Raw genomic sequence first — 18,569 nt, forward strand, 5'->3', positions numbered from 1 at the left:
TGAAACACACTGTAACAGGGAAACGGCAGCACACGCTGTTAATGCTTTATGGGATAGGCCGAGTTCGAAAACGCAGTATCCCCGGACAGCCAGCATCCGAGGACCGATGAATATGTGCCGAGGTGGTGTTCTATCCGGTAAGTCGGTCAGGCGGAGCCAGTCACACCTTCACCAGATCACCGAGTGCCCCGACCTAGCAGAAATAGACTCCAACTCTTTTTCGACACCTGTTCCCTCAGAGGAGACTTGATCGAATATTATTCTTAATGAAATCTGCAACCCAATTAGACCCTGGCTCGAGCTTGGACAAGACGCAGTCGACGTTCATCATCGTCGTGACTGGAGGTGGAGTGGAGGAGACCAGACCGGCTGTGGAGCGCATCGATAGCGGAGAAATATGAAGACCCGCGGCCGGCGGTGCGGACATGAGCCTGCTGAGGCGACTGGGGCGCGGAGATGACAACATCCTCGGCGATGACAGCTTGATAATCAGGCAATTCCGAGTCGCAGGGGCGGACAGTAGTGCGGACGGCGGTGGAGTAGCTTGGGACACGGCTCAGGGTCTCGACTTCGGCATATTGAGGGTGGTAGGGAGTTGCCATTCCGGAATGGATGTAGTCGTGTTCGACCTCGTCAGAGGGACGGCGGGAGAGCTCAGGGCTGGCGGGGCTGTGCGAGTTGGAACCGGATCCCGCTCCGAAGTAATCGGGAGGAACACCCAGGCGACGGCTGTCGTTTTCCGGATGCTCCTGGTCGGTAGGGGAGGGCTGATCATTCCCGTTGGCGCGCAGAATCGATAGACGGGTGTGCAAGGCAGAAGCGGAAATGTCGGTGTTGGTCAATGCATTCATTGAAGCAAGGTTCTCAGCCGACAGATTACGGCTAAGGGTGCCGAACGGAGTGCCAGGGCCACTTCCAGGGCCTGGAGTCCGGTATCCAGAAGGATCAAGTTCGCTGTACAGTTGATCGAATTGATGCTCGCCGTACAAGGGAGGAGCCTGCTGGGCGAGATTATCAACCGCTCTTTGAGCGGACTGAGGGGTCTGGTCGATAAGGTTGTTGTTTTCATCGATGGCTAAGCTGGGGGAAATGAAAATCGAGACGGGGAGGGTCGCGCGAAGCTGCAACATTGTCAGAATAAACTTTTCAGTACCAATTTCAAGCCATGGGTTTGCATACCTCGCTGACATGTCCATCAGGATTCAGGAGCTGAACACGGAACTTGAGCTTGTGACGGATTTTGATGCCCCTGGTGTCAGTGTCCTGCAGGCACCGAGTCAAAGTCTTGGGCAGATCCAGATGACGCGAAAACTGATATCCCTCTGCCATTTCATCGATGATTTCCAAACCGCTGTCCTCATCCAGCTCATGCTCATCGTTCAGGATGGTTCTCGTACTCTTGTATGTGTTGCGGACGGAATCAGGGTCTTCGGGGTTCAGGGTAAGGTCGTGGCTTTCGATGAGCTGCGAAACGATCTGTCCAATTCGAAGTCCCTTAAGGAGAGGGATCAGCTTGAAGTCCACACGGATGCTAGTTCCGAAGACCACGGCCTTCGTTGGTGTGCTGATCGAGTATTCAATCTTGTTTGGCCAGACATTTTCCACGGACTACCATCAGTGTTAGTAAAGAACCTCCCCCACTAGCTAGGAGTATATGTAGGAACCCACCATTGCGTGCGCAAGTTCAAGAGCACTAGGCTCAAGAGTGCGAATGATACGGAGCGGCCGGCGAACAATAATATCCTTGGCATATTTGCGTCCAATTTCCGCCTTGAAGCGATAGGTCACGTAGGTGTCGTTAAGGCCTTCAACGCTCTCCGGCATAGATCCCTCGAGAACAAGGTTGATGGGGTACTCGTAGTTGCCCGCTGGCAGAATCTCCGTCTTGCTTTTGCCCGCATCTCTGAATCTCCAGGTCTTCTCGTAGAATACACGTTCTCTCCACGACTTTCTACCGCCTCCGGCAGTACTCGACGGCAAATGCCAACTAACCAAGCTCGATTAGTTTTGATTCTTGTCGCATCGGGGGATTAGCGACAGCACTTACCAAACCCGAGATATACCCGTAAGATGGAGTCTGATGTGCTTAATGGACAAGGGCTCCGACAGACAAAGAATGAGCTTTCCGCTCAGATGGGCACTGGCCGCTTCTTCCTCGCCTCCGCGAAATACGATGTAATCTTCATCAAGACTGTTATGCGACAACAGGGTGGTTAGCCGTTGCACTCGGGTAAGGAAGCCGGGGTGCCGGAGTAAGTGCGAGAATGGCGTGACTCACCGGATATCAAAGTATTTCGCGTGACTGGAGCTGCCTCCGCCACCAAAGAAACTCAAAGCCATGACGTTCTTGTGTCAAACCAACAGCTGCTTGTGTGCAGCTGCTAGTAGAATGGGGGGAGCCAAGAAAATATAAGGGCGGTCGATATGGTTGAAATGTGAAGGGGGAGGAGTGGGTGGGCGGGAGGTTGATGTATTTAATCAAACTAAAAAAGGAGAAAACGTAAAAAAAATGGGAAAAAATGGAAAAAGAAAATTTTAAAAAGAAGGTGTCCAAGGAACCACGACAATGCGACGGGACTATGGCGCGAAAGGGAATAAAGCCTGCCACTGATCTGCTTAGGACTGTCCAGATTTGCAGACAAGACCGGGTCGACAACGGGTCCCACTATGAGCAAGGAAGTTGGTGAAGTGGAGACTTCAAAAGCAGCCGTTTCCGTCACTTGCGTCTTTTGGGTCTTTTCGGAGAGACCTTTTTGGCCCCGGGAGTGGCAAGGCGGTCCTTGGGTAGGGAAAAACTTTCGATTAAGTCCTCCCGAAGATGATGCGATTAGTTACCAGCGGCGTTTGACTAAGCCAGGCTGATGAATAACCCGATGCTCTAAAGATAGAACGATGACTCGACGACGTGACAGCGCCTTTGGAAAATAAAAGAGAAACGACGAGTTAGTATGGCAGAAGTCTTGAAAGGTTATGAAAGGGTAGTATCGGCATCGGCAGCGGAGACAGTGAGAATTTAAGAAGCGGGAAGTAGGCCGAAGGGGAATGTGGATGGATGGCAGCTAGGCTTCCGACCAGACTGAATGTTTGGAAAAGTGTGTATGTGGGGGTGCAGTGGGATGATGTTTTATAAAGGGCTCAAAGGGTAGTAACAACGGAGTAAAACAAAGAAGGTGAGCCGGAGTGATGGGGATTGAGAATGGAGAATCGGTGAACAAGAGAAAGCAAGAGCAATGGAGAGAGACAGAGAGAGAGGCGAAAGCAAATGTTCAGCCTGAATAGTACGTTACATCACCAACATACCGGAGAAAAGGCCGCGGGCGCAGGAACCAGGATGTCCACGGGAGTTCCCTTTCGTAAGGGAAACAAGGCTGGAGGGGTGAACTGTCACGGTGTGCTTTTTCCCGCTAGATTATTGATTTGATTTGGTTCAATAGTAGTAGTAGTAATCAGTAGTAATCCCACTCGTTATCGTGACCCGTAATAATCACACGATAAGTGTGTGATTTGATTACTTCTGTTTCGGTTTTCCCCTCGTGGAAGTTGGTCACACAAAAGTGGGCTGCTGGCTATGCCTGCAATGACAGACAAGAGTAAAAAGGAGTAGAGTACGGAGTAGAGATAGTCAATGACTTTTTCTTGAGAAGATAGATGTACCAAGACTTTTATCCAAGACCCAGCCAAAAGGGCCCATCATCGTCTGGGATCGTCCGGTTTTATCTACACGGAAGCATTGCTCGTAAGATCGGCCCTAGGCCTTGGCGGCAGTCCGGTTACCCGGTGGCTATCACAAGGCAAATGACATTAAATTCACGGGCAGTAATGATAGTCGCCAAATGACGATCATCGAAGTAACATTAATTTATTATCCTTTTCTTTTTTTATGATTATTATTCCACCACCCCCTCCTCCTCCCCCGCCGCCTCTGGCAAAAGCAGTTCAGTTGGCCTGCGCAATGCAATAGCGTGTGTGCATGCCTCGGGATCATCCTTCCCGCATGATTCTCGATCTAGTCTTCTTTCGGGGGGCAAATCGGGTTAGAGATTCCGCAGGAACAGCCGGTCCTGCTAAAACCTGTGCGCTCATCCTAGGATATCATCCCTTCCTTTAGCCCTTCTTCAGCTGTGCCCAGAAGAGACTAAGATTGAGCAACAAAACCATGATGAATGGTCCCGAGAGGGCTCAGACGTCCCATTACCCCTCCCCCTCCTTCCCTGATGCCATCCAAGACTGCGCGTCCATCCTGCAGGGTTGTCGCACAACAGCTTGCAATTCCAGCTGCAGGAGTTATGCAAGAGATCGTGACCAATTCACCCTAGTATTCGTCACTCCTGAATGCCCCACCAGATGATCTGCTTATCATGCTACTCTGAACCCTGCACCCTCTCTCTCCCCCTCTGCTCTGTTTAGGGTGTCATATGTTGTTGTAACATGGCTCCCCCCCCATTCCACCCCCATCCCTCCCTTCCATTGTGGACACACACCACCACTCCGTACTTTCTGCAGAAATTTTGCCCTACGGTGGGTGGCATGACATTTACAATATCAAGCCATGTGCGGCCCGACACTGATAAGAGACACGGTAAAAGGCGCAACGCCAGTGGTTAAGAAGATCGCAAAAAGAGGCAGTGCGCCCCTCTTGCGTACAACCCTTTCCTGGCAATAACGCAACATGGCACGGTACCTATAGCAGTCTAGAATCCTACATAGTGCATGCATCTTTAACGCCAGCTCCAGCCCAAGATTTAAGTCGAGCTTCGCAAGCCAATGCCTGAAAGTGGAGAGAGACGCATCCATTCTAATCTCCTCCGGCAGGACCATTGGCTTCCGACCGCAACTCCACCACGGCTATCCTGGACAGTCAAGTTAGCCCACGCTACCGGGCGATACCACCAATGAAGATATACAAACTCTTTCGGCCATTTAGGACAGGGGGGGTGGGAGAGATATGAAACCCTTGAAATGGATATCGCAATCGCGTAATAAACCATGCAGAGGGAACTGCCAAATCAAAGGGCCCCATATTGGATCCGAATCTTAGCGTTACATTCATTAACCTGACGTGGACGCGAGACACGCAAAGCAACGACGCTTCATAGCTCTTTGCGGGAACCATCCTACTTGTAGAAGGTGCTCTGCAGCGCTGCTCTCTGCAGAAAACAAGGCCCCTGCCCATGACTGATTTTACTCCCTGTTCGGTGTTGCTACCGCTGACGATGATCTACGAAGCTTTGTCGTCCTCAGACCTGAAGAGCGCGAAACTGATGTACGTACCCCATGCGGAGTGCTGCGGTGCATAGCATCAACTGCAGAACACGCATGGCTCTCGGACATAGCCGTCGGCGAGCCGACGATAATAGCTACATGTAGTAGAAGTAAGGATGCACCGACTGAGGTTTGTTAACGAGATTTTGCTGGCTGACACGAGGACTTCCAAGCGAGCTGGATGATTCCATGTGAAACCGCGTCTATAGGGCTTCTAGAATTAGCAATACTAGCAGCAATAAGATCTCCATTGGTACCTGACCTTAAGTTCTCAGTGACCCTTCACACTAAGATTACTTTGTTCACAAGGCACCCGCTTATCCTTCGGGACACACACCGCCGTCGGGTACTTCCGGGGGGCCATCCAACATGTGATCGGAGAGAGTCGCATAACTCCGATAATCGCCACTACCGCGACCCGGCTCTTAGCGGCATCACCACGATTACGAGTCCTGCCAACCGCAAACGTCGATGTCGGGGGGGAAAAAGAAAAACTCTGGGTGGATTGACAAGGACATTGTTACCCGTAGCTAATCACGGCGGTCGTAGCGGAAAATTTACCAAGTTTTCTTGCCGTAATGGTGACGCCCTCCAAAGGGAAGGGAACTTTCGGGCCGCAACTTCCCCAGTAGCCTAGACACACCGCTAAGGTCTCTTGACGCAAACCATGATTTCACGAAGAGCGCTCGAGACCTAGGTGCACGCGTCCTATCGCAAGGGCGATCATGGATAGCCAAAAAGAATGTGAGACCCACTGTATCGTTGTCACTCCCCATGAGCAACTGACGGACGACTCAACCGTATCGACACTTCAGGGTTGAAGTGGACATCCGAGTGGGATAGAGTCGGTGAGTCAGGGTTCCAGAACAAATTTTCAGATGGGTATGATGTGCAGAACTAACCTGTGATCACATCATCCAGGCCAGCAAAGTCAATAATGTGGGCCAAGATAGGGAGCTGGGCCCACTCTCAGATTTGGGGCTCGACTGTCAAAAATTCAAAGTACGGCGTCGAAGCCCGCCATTGCAGGTTGTGCTGGACTGTTCTAACGCCCTTCCCACCACCCAGCCTTCTGTAGGCAGCCTCCATGATGATCCCTGCTGGCCGGATCCATCGAACAACTCTGGTGATGGCTAATCGCACCAAAGCTTCTCCAACGGTGACGCAGCTCGATCACAGGCTCATCAGCGGGAGCACGCAGACCCCGAAAACAAGACCAATGATGTTTGATAACGGCATCTGAGTGATAGAATTCCAAGATTGATGCTGCAAGCGGCCGCCAACGTGCAGCCAGCCATGTTTCACCATCTCTAGGCTGATACGGAAGCTAAGATTAGGTACGGAATGCCGTGGTCCGTAGGTCTTGAAAATTCCCTTCGGCTTGCCGAAAGTACTTTGGTCTAAGGCGTTTAGCTCCGTCATACGAACCGCTGCCCCGTTATTAAGCACAAGGTTGGCGAATCACAGGTGACAAGACAATCAATGACTACCTTGGGGGCGTTGATTGTCGTGGCAAGTTAGTGAGACAGATTCGTAAACAGTATCAGGACAACCTGAAGAAACAATTATTGGTACAGCATAGCGCGGAAATGCCTCAAATGAAAAAGCCTTGTTCTTCCAGATCCTGAGGCCTTACGTGGTCATTGGCCGGTCGGATAACAGCCACAAGCCAGTCAAGGGCCCTGATTCCCGACCGTTGGTCTCGAGCGATGAACCAATGGATGACATCCATGGGCTGAACCAGGGACGGGCACGGACTCACTGCGTTGTCAGTCAGTCCACGGCCAGTGGGAATCTATTTCCCGCTCCTTGTCCACGGTTTCTCAGGGCTGCTACGGAGTACGTCGGGTGTCCTTTTTAGCATCTGCAAACGCGGGCAGAAGAGGGGTAAATTGAAATGAGGATGAAGGAGGAAAATCAGGAGAGAATTGAGCGCAAAGCAGAAGTAAAGCAACTCATCGTGAATATCTCCGAGGCGGAAGTTGCCGCTGGTCCCACTGATGACTGCCTGGACGGACATGAGATCCCAATGCAGCAAAAGCTTGACGGTGCAGATACTAGACGATGCAAAGTAGAGGACCAAGGGGTTTAGAGCATCGGAGGTCGGTAAAAGACGAAGGAGTGTACACCGGATGCTGGATGAGGGATAATAGTTTTCGCGCCAATTCGCTGATGATCGTGCCTTCTGTTTCTGGTGGACGGAGAATTTTCCTCCAGTGTTGCGAGTTGCGACCCAACGGGCGGCGGTCCTGAGCGGCACGTGGCCCGAACCGAGTCCCATTCGTGTAGTAAATTTCCCTATTTACCCGAGTTATGCGATCGCAGGAATCGCAGGAACAGTAGCGCTACTGTCTTTGCCCACCCTCTCCCTCTCTCTCTTCCTTCCTTATCCGGTATGATTCGATACGAGCAATCATCATCTTATCTGCCACCACTGACTAGACTACTTAGTAGTTAGCTAGTTATTGCTGGCCCTACGGCAATTTCATCGGGTCATACCTGGCACTAAGGGACTTGCATTTCTCCCCTCTGGAAAATAGCTCGTCCCTCTCCGTGGCAGCCACCCATGCATCGGCAGATGCTTTTGCAATTGGCCGGCTGTCTGCCCGGGATCTACATTCTAAATACTTTGACATGATGGTCTCGACCTTCACTGCCACTTAGATAATCTCTCAGCTACTTGACTACTAGTAGTTATCTTTCGTACTTTGTCTGTCCAACCTAACAAATAATACCAACCCAGTGGTTACTGGTGCATTGAAAGGGTGAACAAAGAAAAGAAGGATGGTTACACGGTATCAACCTTCTTTGAAGGCCGAGGTCAACAACATCCCAGCAAACACTTAACACTGTGCGACTATGCGCTGAGGTCTAATCGATCGACTCGGTCCGTGGCACTTTGTGTCCGTGACGTATCAACATGATCGTCAGCACTGCCCCTTGCTGTCGCTATGGCCTGAGCTCGTTGCCACGTTACTTCGGCATCATTCTCAGGTCCTCTGCCGAACCCTTACCCGATATGCGCTCATCCATCGACACTAAACGATGGGATTCCCATCTGAATCGCAGTTCTCTTGATCAGGACAATGAAATTGTGCACTTCACCCAGCGACTTTCCTAACGAAGTTTTTGATCCGCCCAGTGCCTCATACTCGTAGCTAGCTCTTCGGATATGGCAGTATCTCTATCTAGCTCTTGGGTGAGCTAACCTTTAGAGGGACGATAAGTTCATGTACTGTAGCATCTAGAGCACTGCTCTCACACGCTGAATGTATGACGTGCTGCTACCGGAACACACACATGACAACATCGCTCACAGATAGACATTCGGGCGCTCTGCCGGCTGATATCCTATAGGCTCATTCTATCAAAGCTGATCGGCTGATTTAACGATCGGGATCAGACCGTTACCCTATCATGACGGGAGCCCTGTTATTGCGATCGAGAGGTCCGTTATCCGAATATTGGAAGGGTCTCGTCCGTTCGATAGCTGAGACGTCTTACCGAGGGAAAATACAACCTTCTAGGCTCGAAAAGCAACATACCCCTGCAGGTACCACTGTCCAGCTGGTGAACAGACGCTGTTAATGGTCAGTATATAGCGCAGACCGAGATTTGACACTTGGATAGAATGGAAATCGATTATGTCGTCATGAAAGTTCGTGACCGAACAGCCCTGTAAGGGTCTAGAAGCAAGAGACCATGCTGTGGAACCGTTATCTATTCGTGAAACGAGGCTGTGGATGTGACGCGACATCGGTGGCGTTCATCCCTATCACGAAAGCTTATCCATGTCTCTCATTCATTACTGCCTAGGTATATCTACAGGATTTCCGGCTTTTGCTTCAGACGAATCATATCCTACGGAGACAGGGAGCTTATCGTCGTGTGGTATCATTGAGAACCAGACGAGTAAGGTATACGTGCTGTGTCCCATGGACCATCAGCGTCTTTAACTTATCAAGACTGTACAAGAAATCCTAGTCATACCCAACGAGAATAATTACGAAGCAGAAACCATACTATTCTAAAAATAATTGACAATAGAGCTAAATTGGTATCGAACCCCTAGTAATTCATAAATCGCTCACCACATGCAAGTGTTCCATTTCCATTACATAGCGAACCAATCAAGCGGACCCCATAGAGAACCATATGATATTAAGTATGATATAAATCATAACCTACCATTCTATTCACCGTAGATGTGTAGCTCTTTTCTGGTGTGTGAGATTCCATTGCTCAAGACCTGCAATAACCGAATAGCCTGGCATGACCATATTCTCCAAAGAATGCAGTTGATGCCTTGAAATCCCTTTTCCTGAAGAATTTAGTGATCTGCTCTGGGATAACTCAGGCAAGTACGCCAATCTCGTAGATAATTAGAAACCACATTTGGCTATGGGAAAAGGCGACAGATTGAAGACGCAGTATATTCCTTTTTATGCCGGATATATAGGGCGATAAAATATGCCATTGGTTTTTTTTAACGTTGAAAAAACAAAGGAAAATGAAAGAAGAAAAGTTAGAAAAAAAAAAAAGAAGGAAGCCCGTTTCCTCAATCATCAACTTGTCATCTGCCTCATCAGCCAGAATTGAGGCCTCCAAGGCCGTGACTTATCTTTCTTCCTCTGGAGCTCCTCCTCCTCCTCCTTCTTATTGTTGACATATGGCTGGAGAAAGATTCCTCAGTGGCCAGCTGATACTTTCTTAATGGAAACGCGTATACAAATGATACGCCACAATACTATCCGCTGTTTTGCCGGGATATCAAGCAGAAGACGGTATTGGATGATATTGTGATGGTGGTTAGCTATGCTGCCGCGAGTGCGACGTTAACTCGCGCATTTTGCAGGTAATCAAGGAGAAAAGGTGCGTTTGTCGGAGAGAAGCAACTATAATCGCCATATAGCATCCACTCGTCGACACCAGCAGAGTTAACCCAGGAAAAAGACAGTGCCAGTCCAGTTCATGTCACTAAGCCACGTGCGTCGACCGGAGCCACAGCAGGTAGTCGGACTATCTCAGTCGGATAGTGGGAACCCCGTGGTCTGAGGAAGACAAGACAATTATATTCCTAATGGTACTAATCATTGGTTTAAATCACAAGAGATCAGCACCCTGCTGGCTTCCTATGGGGCTAGGACCTGTGTCTAGCACTCTTACGCGTGCCCTCGCGGAATGCTTTTACTGGCCGCTTGCGCTTCTTCGAAGGCATTGGCTCTGTAGGCGATGGCGGGGCTGGGCTCAGGTCCGACTCACTGCCGGCCATGCTGGTTGGGGTCGGCTTGGCCACGGGCTCACTCGGTTCTCCGGGCAGGTCAGTAACACCCCCATCAGTAACACCCCCATCAGTAACACCTCCATCAGTAACATAGGGCCCAGAGATGCTTGTGCCTCTGCATCTTAGGCAGTGTCTGTCCCAAGACTGCCTCAACATCTTCATTAGTAGTAGTAGATTCGGTTACAGCATAGCCTGGTTGTGGCTATCATTGCCCTGGTAGAAAACAAGCAATGGGCGTGGCTCTATCGCGAGCTTTGATTTCAATCCAGTCTACATCTCTGTGCATTTGTAGCCACAATAACATATCAAACTGACGATTGCATAATAGCCCTAACCACAGTCGATCATATACATTCTGGCATTGAAGGAAGGAAGACCGACCCTCTTGCAAAATCGAAAATTTCTGTATCATGTACTATTTGTGCCTAATTGACGGCCGTTCAGTCGGAAACTTTGGAAAAGGTCGGCAACACCAAGCTTTAGCATCCAGTCATCTACATTATATCAACAAAGAGCGGCAGATTCTGAGACATGGAGTATAGAATCATAGAGGCATCTTATATCCCCAGATCCCTGTTGGATGGTATTTGTCGGCCGGGCAGAGGATAAGGGTGGGCTTGTAAAGACCCTTTTCGGGCACTTCTCGCAGAATGTGAACCAGCATCTCGATGGTCTTTCCTAGCCCACACATATCTGCTAATATCCCGCCCCGTACTGGCCATTTTCTGTAGGGATATCGTCACCATTTTGATTGATTGTCTCAGTTATATAAGCTTCTCTGTATAACAGGATTATGGCTGTGGGCTTCAGGACGGTTGGAATAATTGATATCTTCATGGTACTCGCTAATTTGGCACATCCCTTAGTGGTTCTTCGTATCCAACACATATAAAGTGTCTAAAATATGCATTATAGCTTCTATTGAAACCACTTCTTCGAAGATATATAAACTTGTTAGGTGTATCCAGCCTAGACTACCATAGAGTATATAAGAGCGATAGTATGGATCTTATCTTCAAAGCTTCTTGTTCATAATCTTAAGTAATGGAAGAGATTAAGAAAGAGAAAGAAAGAAGAAGCCAGGAACCAGACCCTTTATATCTAACCACTAATCAGTGAAGACAGAAAGGGACTACAATAGATATTATTATCTTAATGAATGTCTTGATTCACCGAAGTATTCAAGTTATAACTGATATGAATAGAACTTGAGAATATTCTCTCCAGAAAAATCATGTGAAAGCTACCCAAATCTATACGAATTCGTTCTATTCATCTGCCCACCCTATTCAATCACAAGAAACAAAACACAAAGCTATGCACATCACAACGCAAACAACCCGCCTCCTATTCCCATATAATAACATATAATAATATGACCTATAAGTAATTAAGAAAATAAAATAAGTATGCAGGTAAGTGAGCAGACAGGTAGTAGATAAGAGTATCAACTCGCCCGCGAGTCAATACCCCAGATAACAACTCCTACCCAACCACTTACCCTCCCAGCCAGCCAGTAGACAATATAAAAGTATCATGCTCACCACCGACCCACCACTCCAGTATCAAATCGAATCGAATCAGAAAATCCACCCCAGGATAATCCAAATCGCCACCGCAACCGTCACCACGATACCAGCGACCTTCAACACCGCAACGGTATCACCTTGTCGCGCCATACGAGTTAAGCGACTCGCGCTACCTTTCAGATTCGTGGAGAGGGAGGAAAAGACTTGGTTCTAGACATTTGAAAAAAACATATTGTTAGCTTTTCATGCTCATCCATACCTATGCAGACGTAGTTTCTCCCATAGAAAGGATCCACAAAGAAACAAATGCATATAGTAAAAAGGGTCAACGAACCGAATGATCCAACGTATCCTGATCCCTCGCATTATCATAGATATCAATGGTAACGGATTTCAGCGCGGAGACCTTCGACGAGAGAGAGTTTAGGAGCGCATTGTTTTGTCTACCCTCATTCATTAGTATTTCCATGCCAAAGAATATCCTTCCGTCCTTTTCGTGTAGGAATATTCAAGGTAATGTGGGTGGGTTCTCGTACTGTTCACGTTCGAAGGCGTCGGCCATTTTGCGTCAGGTGTCGCTTCTCGTATAACTCAATAATCTGCTGATTCGTTCTTCGTTGATTATGGTGTGAAATATCTCGTTGTATCGGTTGGCGAGTTTGCTTCTTCGATACGGGCTGTGTTGAGTTCGTTCTCCTTTTGATGTTGGCAAAGAAGGTGATGGTCCCGTCCAAGCCAGGTCGGGATGACGCTGTGGAGGCTGTGGGGAGATAGATGCATGTCACGTGATTGAATCGATGGCTGGCCGCGGGTCGAGTGGATCCGAGGCTATTTTAGTATAGCTAGTTGGGACGGCTAGAATAGATACGGCGTGGATTAGGGGCTTGACTGTGTCTAGTTGAGGGGGAGGTCTGATTATCTTTCTCTACAGTACAGTTGACCAATCATGAAGGTATTAAATTACACATTGGTTACGAGGATTGACTGAAATACTGGTGTCACAGAAACATGTGACCCATTTAGAGTGTTCAGACTTCTATAACAAGGCATCGTTGACGCCGGACAGAAAAACAATCGACAAACCCCACACGCTATGCGAACAAAGAAACCCAAGACGAGAAGCTATGTCAGGCCCTACCCTACCATCGTGGAATATTCAAAGGACCACTATATAAGTTGACACAACAAGTGTTCAAACGAGAATAGAGGAGCTTCAATGGCTTCCTCTGTATACCCTATATGCCCTGTGCATAGAAAAAATGAAGAGTCCACCACCAGGGAGTAAAAAGAATGCGAGGATGACACAAGAAGTAAAGGCTAATATCAGTGTACAGAGTGTGAGAACCGACCAGACTTGGCACAAGGGGTATTTAGTGCGCTGCAATAGAATCAACAGCAATAGAGGGAATCAGTTGTCTGTTCCCTATTACCACATATCATCGTCATCATCGTCAAGCTGGACGTCGTCGCCAAATGTCGAGTGACCATACTGGTAATGTCCCGGGCCATATGCATTTCCATTCTCGTAGCCACCCTTGCTACTTTGCGAATGGGTGCCATAATGATCCTGTGCATCGTCCGTATATTCGTACATTTGAGGATCATCGTAGGAACTATCCGTATATTGTTGCTCCTGAGACTGCAGTTTCGATGAACAGTTAGAATCTTCAATGGCAATAGAGCATCTTCGCGGAATACTCACCTCTTGATATCTTTGGTATTGTTGATACTCTTCTTGTTGCTTCTGCTGCTGCCTTTGCGCAGCGGAAGTAGCCAACATCATGTGTGGATGCATCTGCTGGACCTTCGCCAAGTAGGAGTACATGAAATTGCTGAGCAAGACCTGAGAGTACAGCGCGCGTCGAGGATTCGCAAGTTTGATGTGAGCCATCCGGTAGATCGCTCTTTCTTCTAGAATCGAGAAGCGGGTCCAAGCGTAATCAACATCCGGCCGCAGCTCACGCACAGGCGGATCAGGTGATAGGTTTCGAGAAGCGCTTTTCTTGTGATGATGGCTGTGATGGCTACTGTCACCACTGCTCTTCTTCCTACTTCCGCCGAATATGGAGGAGAACAACCCAGACTCTTTCTCTTTCTTCGACTCCCCAGAGGTCCGTCGCGCATTGTCCTTGCGACGCTCCTCTTCCAGTTTGGGATCCAGTCGATCCACTGCAACGCTTTCGCGGCCTCGCTGACTAGAATCACTTGAGGATGGCAGGGCGTGCGCTGTCTCATGAACTTTGTCCACTATCTTGGCCTTGAGTTTCTTCGAGTCACTGTCCTTGTCCTTTTTCTTCTCTTTATCTTTATCCTCGGAACCCAGCAGCCAGTGCCAGCTGGATTTGCGGCCACCCTCCGAATCTTTCTTGTCTTTTGACTTCTTCGACTCTTTTGTTTCCTTCTCCTTCTCTTTCGAATCAGCCTTGCGATCCTCGAAAGTTGGGATGTACGACAGGCTGTCCGTTCGGGTGGTGTTTCCAGGAAGAGGCTGTGGGGTATTGGCGAAGTCATTGAAGGTGGGTGTGGTCTCCTTCTGAGTGCGACTATGTGCCGACCGCTTACTTGAGCTTCGTTCCTGCATTCTATCTTGGCCTGCAGGTGCTTTCGGGGACGCATGTGACTGTGAGGTCGGTGTTGAAGGCGTGGTGGGAGTCCCGGGAGGAGGCGTTTCAATGATTTCAGGTATCTTTTGTTCTGACGGTGGAACGTCCGCCGTTGACCGTCCATTGGAGCTGATCCGTGAGTGCCATTGTCGCGAATGTGCTGGCGCGCTGGCCCTGTTCGACGGATCTGACGAAGCTGCATCATGAGAGCGGTCGTTGGCTGGTTGTGAGTGTTCCACCGCTGAGTCTACACTGGAGCTTGCTGTTGTTGTACTAGCTGTCGCAACAGGGGCCTGGGGTGCGCCTTGCGTCGATTTGGCCGCAGCTTGAGCTCGCGTTGAACTCGGTGTTGGGTCGGTAGACATTCGTGTAAGCCCCAAAACTGCTTGACCTCCAGATGAACCAGTGGGTGAAGTAACCCTCTCATCTGCGTCCGAAGTCCTAGCCACGCGCTTCGAATACGGTGCCTTCTCGCCTTTCTTCAGACTTCCGGCCTTCCTATATTGTGTCCTTGTCGAGCGTCTGAGGCTGTGGCTTGGAGGTGCAGGGGGAAGGATAGGTTTATCCTCGTCGGTGGAAATGCCAAGTTTCTGGATTCCATCGAGGATATTCGTTGCGTTGGGAACTCGCGGCTTCGAATCGTTCACTATTGTTTCTAGTTCATGCAGATTGGGTCCCAACGAATCGCGTTTCGATTGTGAGCGTTTTCGTTCGAGTCGTTCGGCGCCATCTGTATACCCCTGAGAGGTGTCAATCTGCCTGGATAGCATAGACCGCTTTCGCCTCAAGCCCCCTATTGATCCTTCACGCTCCGGGCCCAAGGTAGAAAAGTCGCCTGATTTCCGCTTGATCTGTTCTGTTTTACTTTCAAGGAAAGACTTGAACTCTTTCGGGGCAAGTTCCGGATGTAAACGGGCTGGAACCCAAAACAATCGCGATGCATCGTTTTCGTCGTCGGAGGGGGAGGGCGCTATAGATGGAACGGAGAAGCTAGGGAGATCGGGGTCATCCGTAGCAGCAACATCCATAGACATCCGCCGGATGGCGGCGAGATTGTTCAGCTCTTGTGCTACGGCGGCCGGGTCGGATTCATAGTCGACATCGTTCAAAGGGAAGGAGGTTGTGGCTGTGTCGGTCGATACGGGGGACGTGGTGGATGCGGGAGACGTCGGGCTACTTTCGGCGGACTTGGCCCCATGCGGCCATGGTTGCCCGTTCGCTTGCCGACTATTATGATCATTGTTGTGGTTTTGAACCTGGAGAGATTGTGGGGAGGTAGGAGATTCGCAGCCGGCGAGCTTTGTGGGAATTATAGTAATGGATTCGCTCAACGGGGAGGATATGAAACTGAGGCGTCGAGAATCTCGCTTGTCGTAATCGTCATCGTACATATGGCCAATGGCTTCGGTGACATGGTGACTGGGGTCACTGATCGACAGTTGAGGTACATGGCCTCTTTTCGTTGCATATCCTCCGCTTGGCTCAGAGGGGCTCGGTGAAGCCTGAAACTCACGACGGCATGTTTAGAGACAGTCCTTGAATAATACAATTGAAACAGGGGTTGGAGGGTCCACAACGCATCGCACAAGAGATGCTTTCTTGCCAGGTAAACCTTTCGGTAAGGATAGACCAAAGGCCGAGAGCAGCCTTAAGCTTTTCCCAGAGTGTTGTTGTAGGCGAGGGGTACAACGGGGGGGAATTTTTTTGGGTAGAACGCGGACATAAAGAAAGCGACGCACCTGCATGAGAGCAAATTAACCGGGGGACCGGACAGGAAGAAAACGCCCCGGGGTTGGCTATGGATTAGGAAAGTCGCTAGGTGGTGAGGAGGTCAATGTACCACCAGGGCCGTAAGACAACGCAGAGAAAAGGTAGTCATGGAATCATGGGAGCGGGGAAGAAGCGTCGACGGAGAGGAGCAACCACCAGGGTGACGAGAGGAAAGAGAGGCGGGCGATGACGGCTAGGCATCCGGCGGCCGATGATACGATTTTGGCGACGATACAAACGAGAGAAGAGGTAGAAAAGGGTTTTGAAAAGGAAGAGCGAGTGACGAGAGGCTGAGGTGGGCGGTAGTTGTTCTTCCGTAAGAAAGAGGATGGGATGGGAGAGTTGGGAGTTAGTAGTTCGGTGCTGGGAAAGAGTAAGGACCTGGAGAAGGTGGACGAGACGAGGGAAGGCCGCCGTGCTTTGGTTGGCTGGTTCTGGCTGGGCTGGGCTGGCCGCGCTTCAGTTTGGAAGTGGTGGTCGGCCTTGAACAACACCGCAAGAACAAGAACAGGGAAAAAATAAACAATAAAATAAAATAGGTTTCTGACAAGTAGTTCGAGGAAGACAAACACTTTAGACGAAAGAGTATTCTAAGAGAAGACCCATCGACGGCTAAATCGGGGAATCCGAGGCCAGTGAACAGGAGGAGAAAGCAAATTGTATAGGCTCACTCTCTCACTCTCTCCACGGATGGATCGATCTTGGGCAGGATATGTCCTCTTAGTCAGCGCGATGCTCCACTGCTGATCAATCTCGATGGCAGGCCACAGTCCGTTCACTTCGAGAAATGTGACTCGATGGTTCTAGTAAAATACCTTGTTCAGTTCGTTTGATTCTTCGTTCGGGCGATCGCTGATCAGCAGTACCCCGTGCTTTTTTTTTCGGTGGACTCCAATGCTCGGTAGCACGGTCTTTGGAGCAAATCTTATTCAGTTCGCTAGGGCTCGGAGAACATGAGTCGAGGAACTACCTGGTAGTGTGGACTGGCTATCCGAGAGCTGAGTTTTATTTTAATTTTAATTTTTTTTTTTTTTTAGATTGTACAAGGAGGGATTTCAACTCCACTGTTGGTTAGACTACCCTCACCCACGTATGCGGAGTCGATCCCTGTTCTTATAGACTACTTTTAGGGTGAACTCCCGCCCCTAAATGCAGGCACTGGCAGTGAGATACCACGGAACGCTTAGAGTAGTACTACAATGGAAGGACAAAGGAAAGGTTGAAAGAGGAGAAGCTGAAAATCAACTGAATAATGACGACAACAAATCACGAGATGAGAAGAGGGGGAGGGAATAGAACGGGCACAATGAAACACAATGAGCTTATCATTTGACGGCAGAATCCATGCACTGGACTCGGAGCACCATTCATCATTCAGAAGGCTGAGCAATGTCGGGAAAGTCTAATGCATAAATTGTCTTGCTCATCTTGTTGTGAACCCGCCATGGCGGTGATGCGTCTGTTCCGGCATCCCATACATAGATCGACAGGGAAAACCGTCATTCACCAGCTGCAAAACCTTGTGCGGTTCCCCATATGCCTGCTGTCTAACTTACCTACAAATGATCGCCTGAGTCATTTCGTAATCTTCAACTCAGAATCTCAGCTGACGTATCCATCTTCCTTCCATAGCCTCGTCCTCGTATTAGGAAATGAGTGAGATTATCTGGCATGAGAATGGCATGCCGCTGTTCTTCCAGAAGACTGTAGAGAAGGAACAAGTCTGTCGCACGATGGACTCAATTTGCAATTGCACTGCTTCTCTGCCTTCTCGCGTGAGACCCGGCGCGAGTCTCGTGCCTTGTGTTCCTGACCTCTATTGGCCGAGCGGGCCTCATCCGATGACTTCGAGGATGTTGCGGAGGGGCTGGCTCCACGAGGTCCAATGGCCCAGAAGGATGGGTCCCGGTTGAGTTCAACTTGGTGCAGGAGAGTCTCCCGAGGAATGTACCGACCGCTTCTACTGCAATGCGATGAGCAAGGAACTTGAACGTCGCTGGGAGCTTGACTGCTGACGACTCCTTGACGCTCCTCGGACCTTTCTGACGGCAGCCACCCGTTTCTTTATTCTCACTAATCCTGCCTTCCTCGCAAGGGAGAAGCATATCGGCCAAGAAGCAG

General features: G+C 49.5%; 4 protein-coding genes across 4 annotated transcripts; all 4 read right to left on the reverse strand.

Annotated features, from left to right (window-relative positions):
- Window positions 1–228: 228 nt before the first annotated feature.
- Window positions 229–2,429, reverse strand: BO79DRAFT_47345 (arrestin family protein). The gene is made up of 5 exons (XM_025689301.1): window positions 2,279–2,429; window positions 2,048–2,191; window positions 1,669–1,987; window positions 1,180–1,608; window positions 229–1,121 (listed from the first exon to the last, which is right to left on the reverse strand). The coding sequence occupies exons 1-5, from the start codon at window positions 2,338–2,340 to the stop codon at window positions 285–287; spliced, it is 1,791 nt and encodes a 596-aa protein (XP_025536212.1). The 5' UTR covers window positions 2,341–2,429; the 3' UTR covers window positions 229–284.
- Window positions 2,430–10,402: 7,973 nt separating this feature from the next.
- On the reverse strand, window positions 10,403–10,702 carry BO79DRAFT_258379 (uncharacterized protein; the record flags this gene model as incomplete). Its single annotated transcript, XM_025686299.1, has 1 exon — window positions 10,403–10,702. The coding sequence occupies one exon, from the start codon at window positions 10,700–10,702 to the stop codon at window positions 10,403–10,405; it is 300 nt and encodes a 99-aa protein (XP_025536213.1).
- Window positions 10,703–11,811: 1,109 nt separating this feature from the next.
- On the reverse strand, window positions 11,812–12,798 carry BO79DRAFT_289882 (SNARE domain- containing protein). The gene is made up of 3 exons (XM_025688827.1): window positions 12,612–12,798; window positions 12,410–12,518; window positions 11,812–12,285 (listed from the first exon to the last, which is right to left on the reverse strand). Exons 1-3 carry the CDS (start codon window positions 12,635–12,637, stop codon window positions 12,127–12,129), a joined length of 294 nt encoding a protein of 97 aa, XP_025536214.1. The 5' UTR covers window positions 12,638–12,798; the 3' UTR covers window positions 11,812–12,126.
- A 294-nt stretch (window positions 12,799–13,092) lies between these two features.
- BO79DRAFT_179406 (putative telomere silencing protein Zds1) lies at window positions 13,093–16,790 on the reverse strand. The gene is made up of 3 exons (XM_025680034.1): window positions 16,418–16,790; window positions 13,778–16,180; window positions 13,093–13,714 (listed from the first exon to the last, which is right to left on the reverse strand). Exons 1-3 carry the CDS (start codon window positions 16,421–16,423, stop codon window positions 13,502–13,504), a joined length of 2,622 nt encoding a protein of 873 aa, XP_025536215.1. The 5' UTR covers window positions 16,424–16,790; the 3' UTR covers window positions 13,093–13,501.
- Window positions 16,791–18,569: the final 1,779 nt, after the last annotated feature.

Source organism: Aspergillus costaricaensis (genome assembly GCF_003184835.1).
Source record: "Aspergillus costaricaensis CBS 115574 unplaced genomic scaffold BO79scaffold_32, whole genome shotgun sequence".
NCBI lineage: Eukaryota > Fungi > Ascomycota > Eurotiomycetes > Eurotiales > Aspergillaceae > Aspergillus > Aspergillus costaricensis.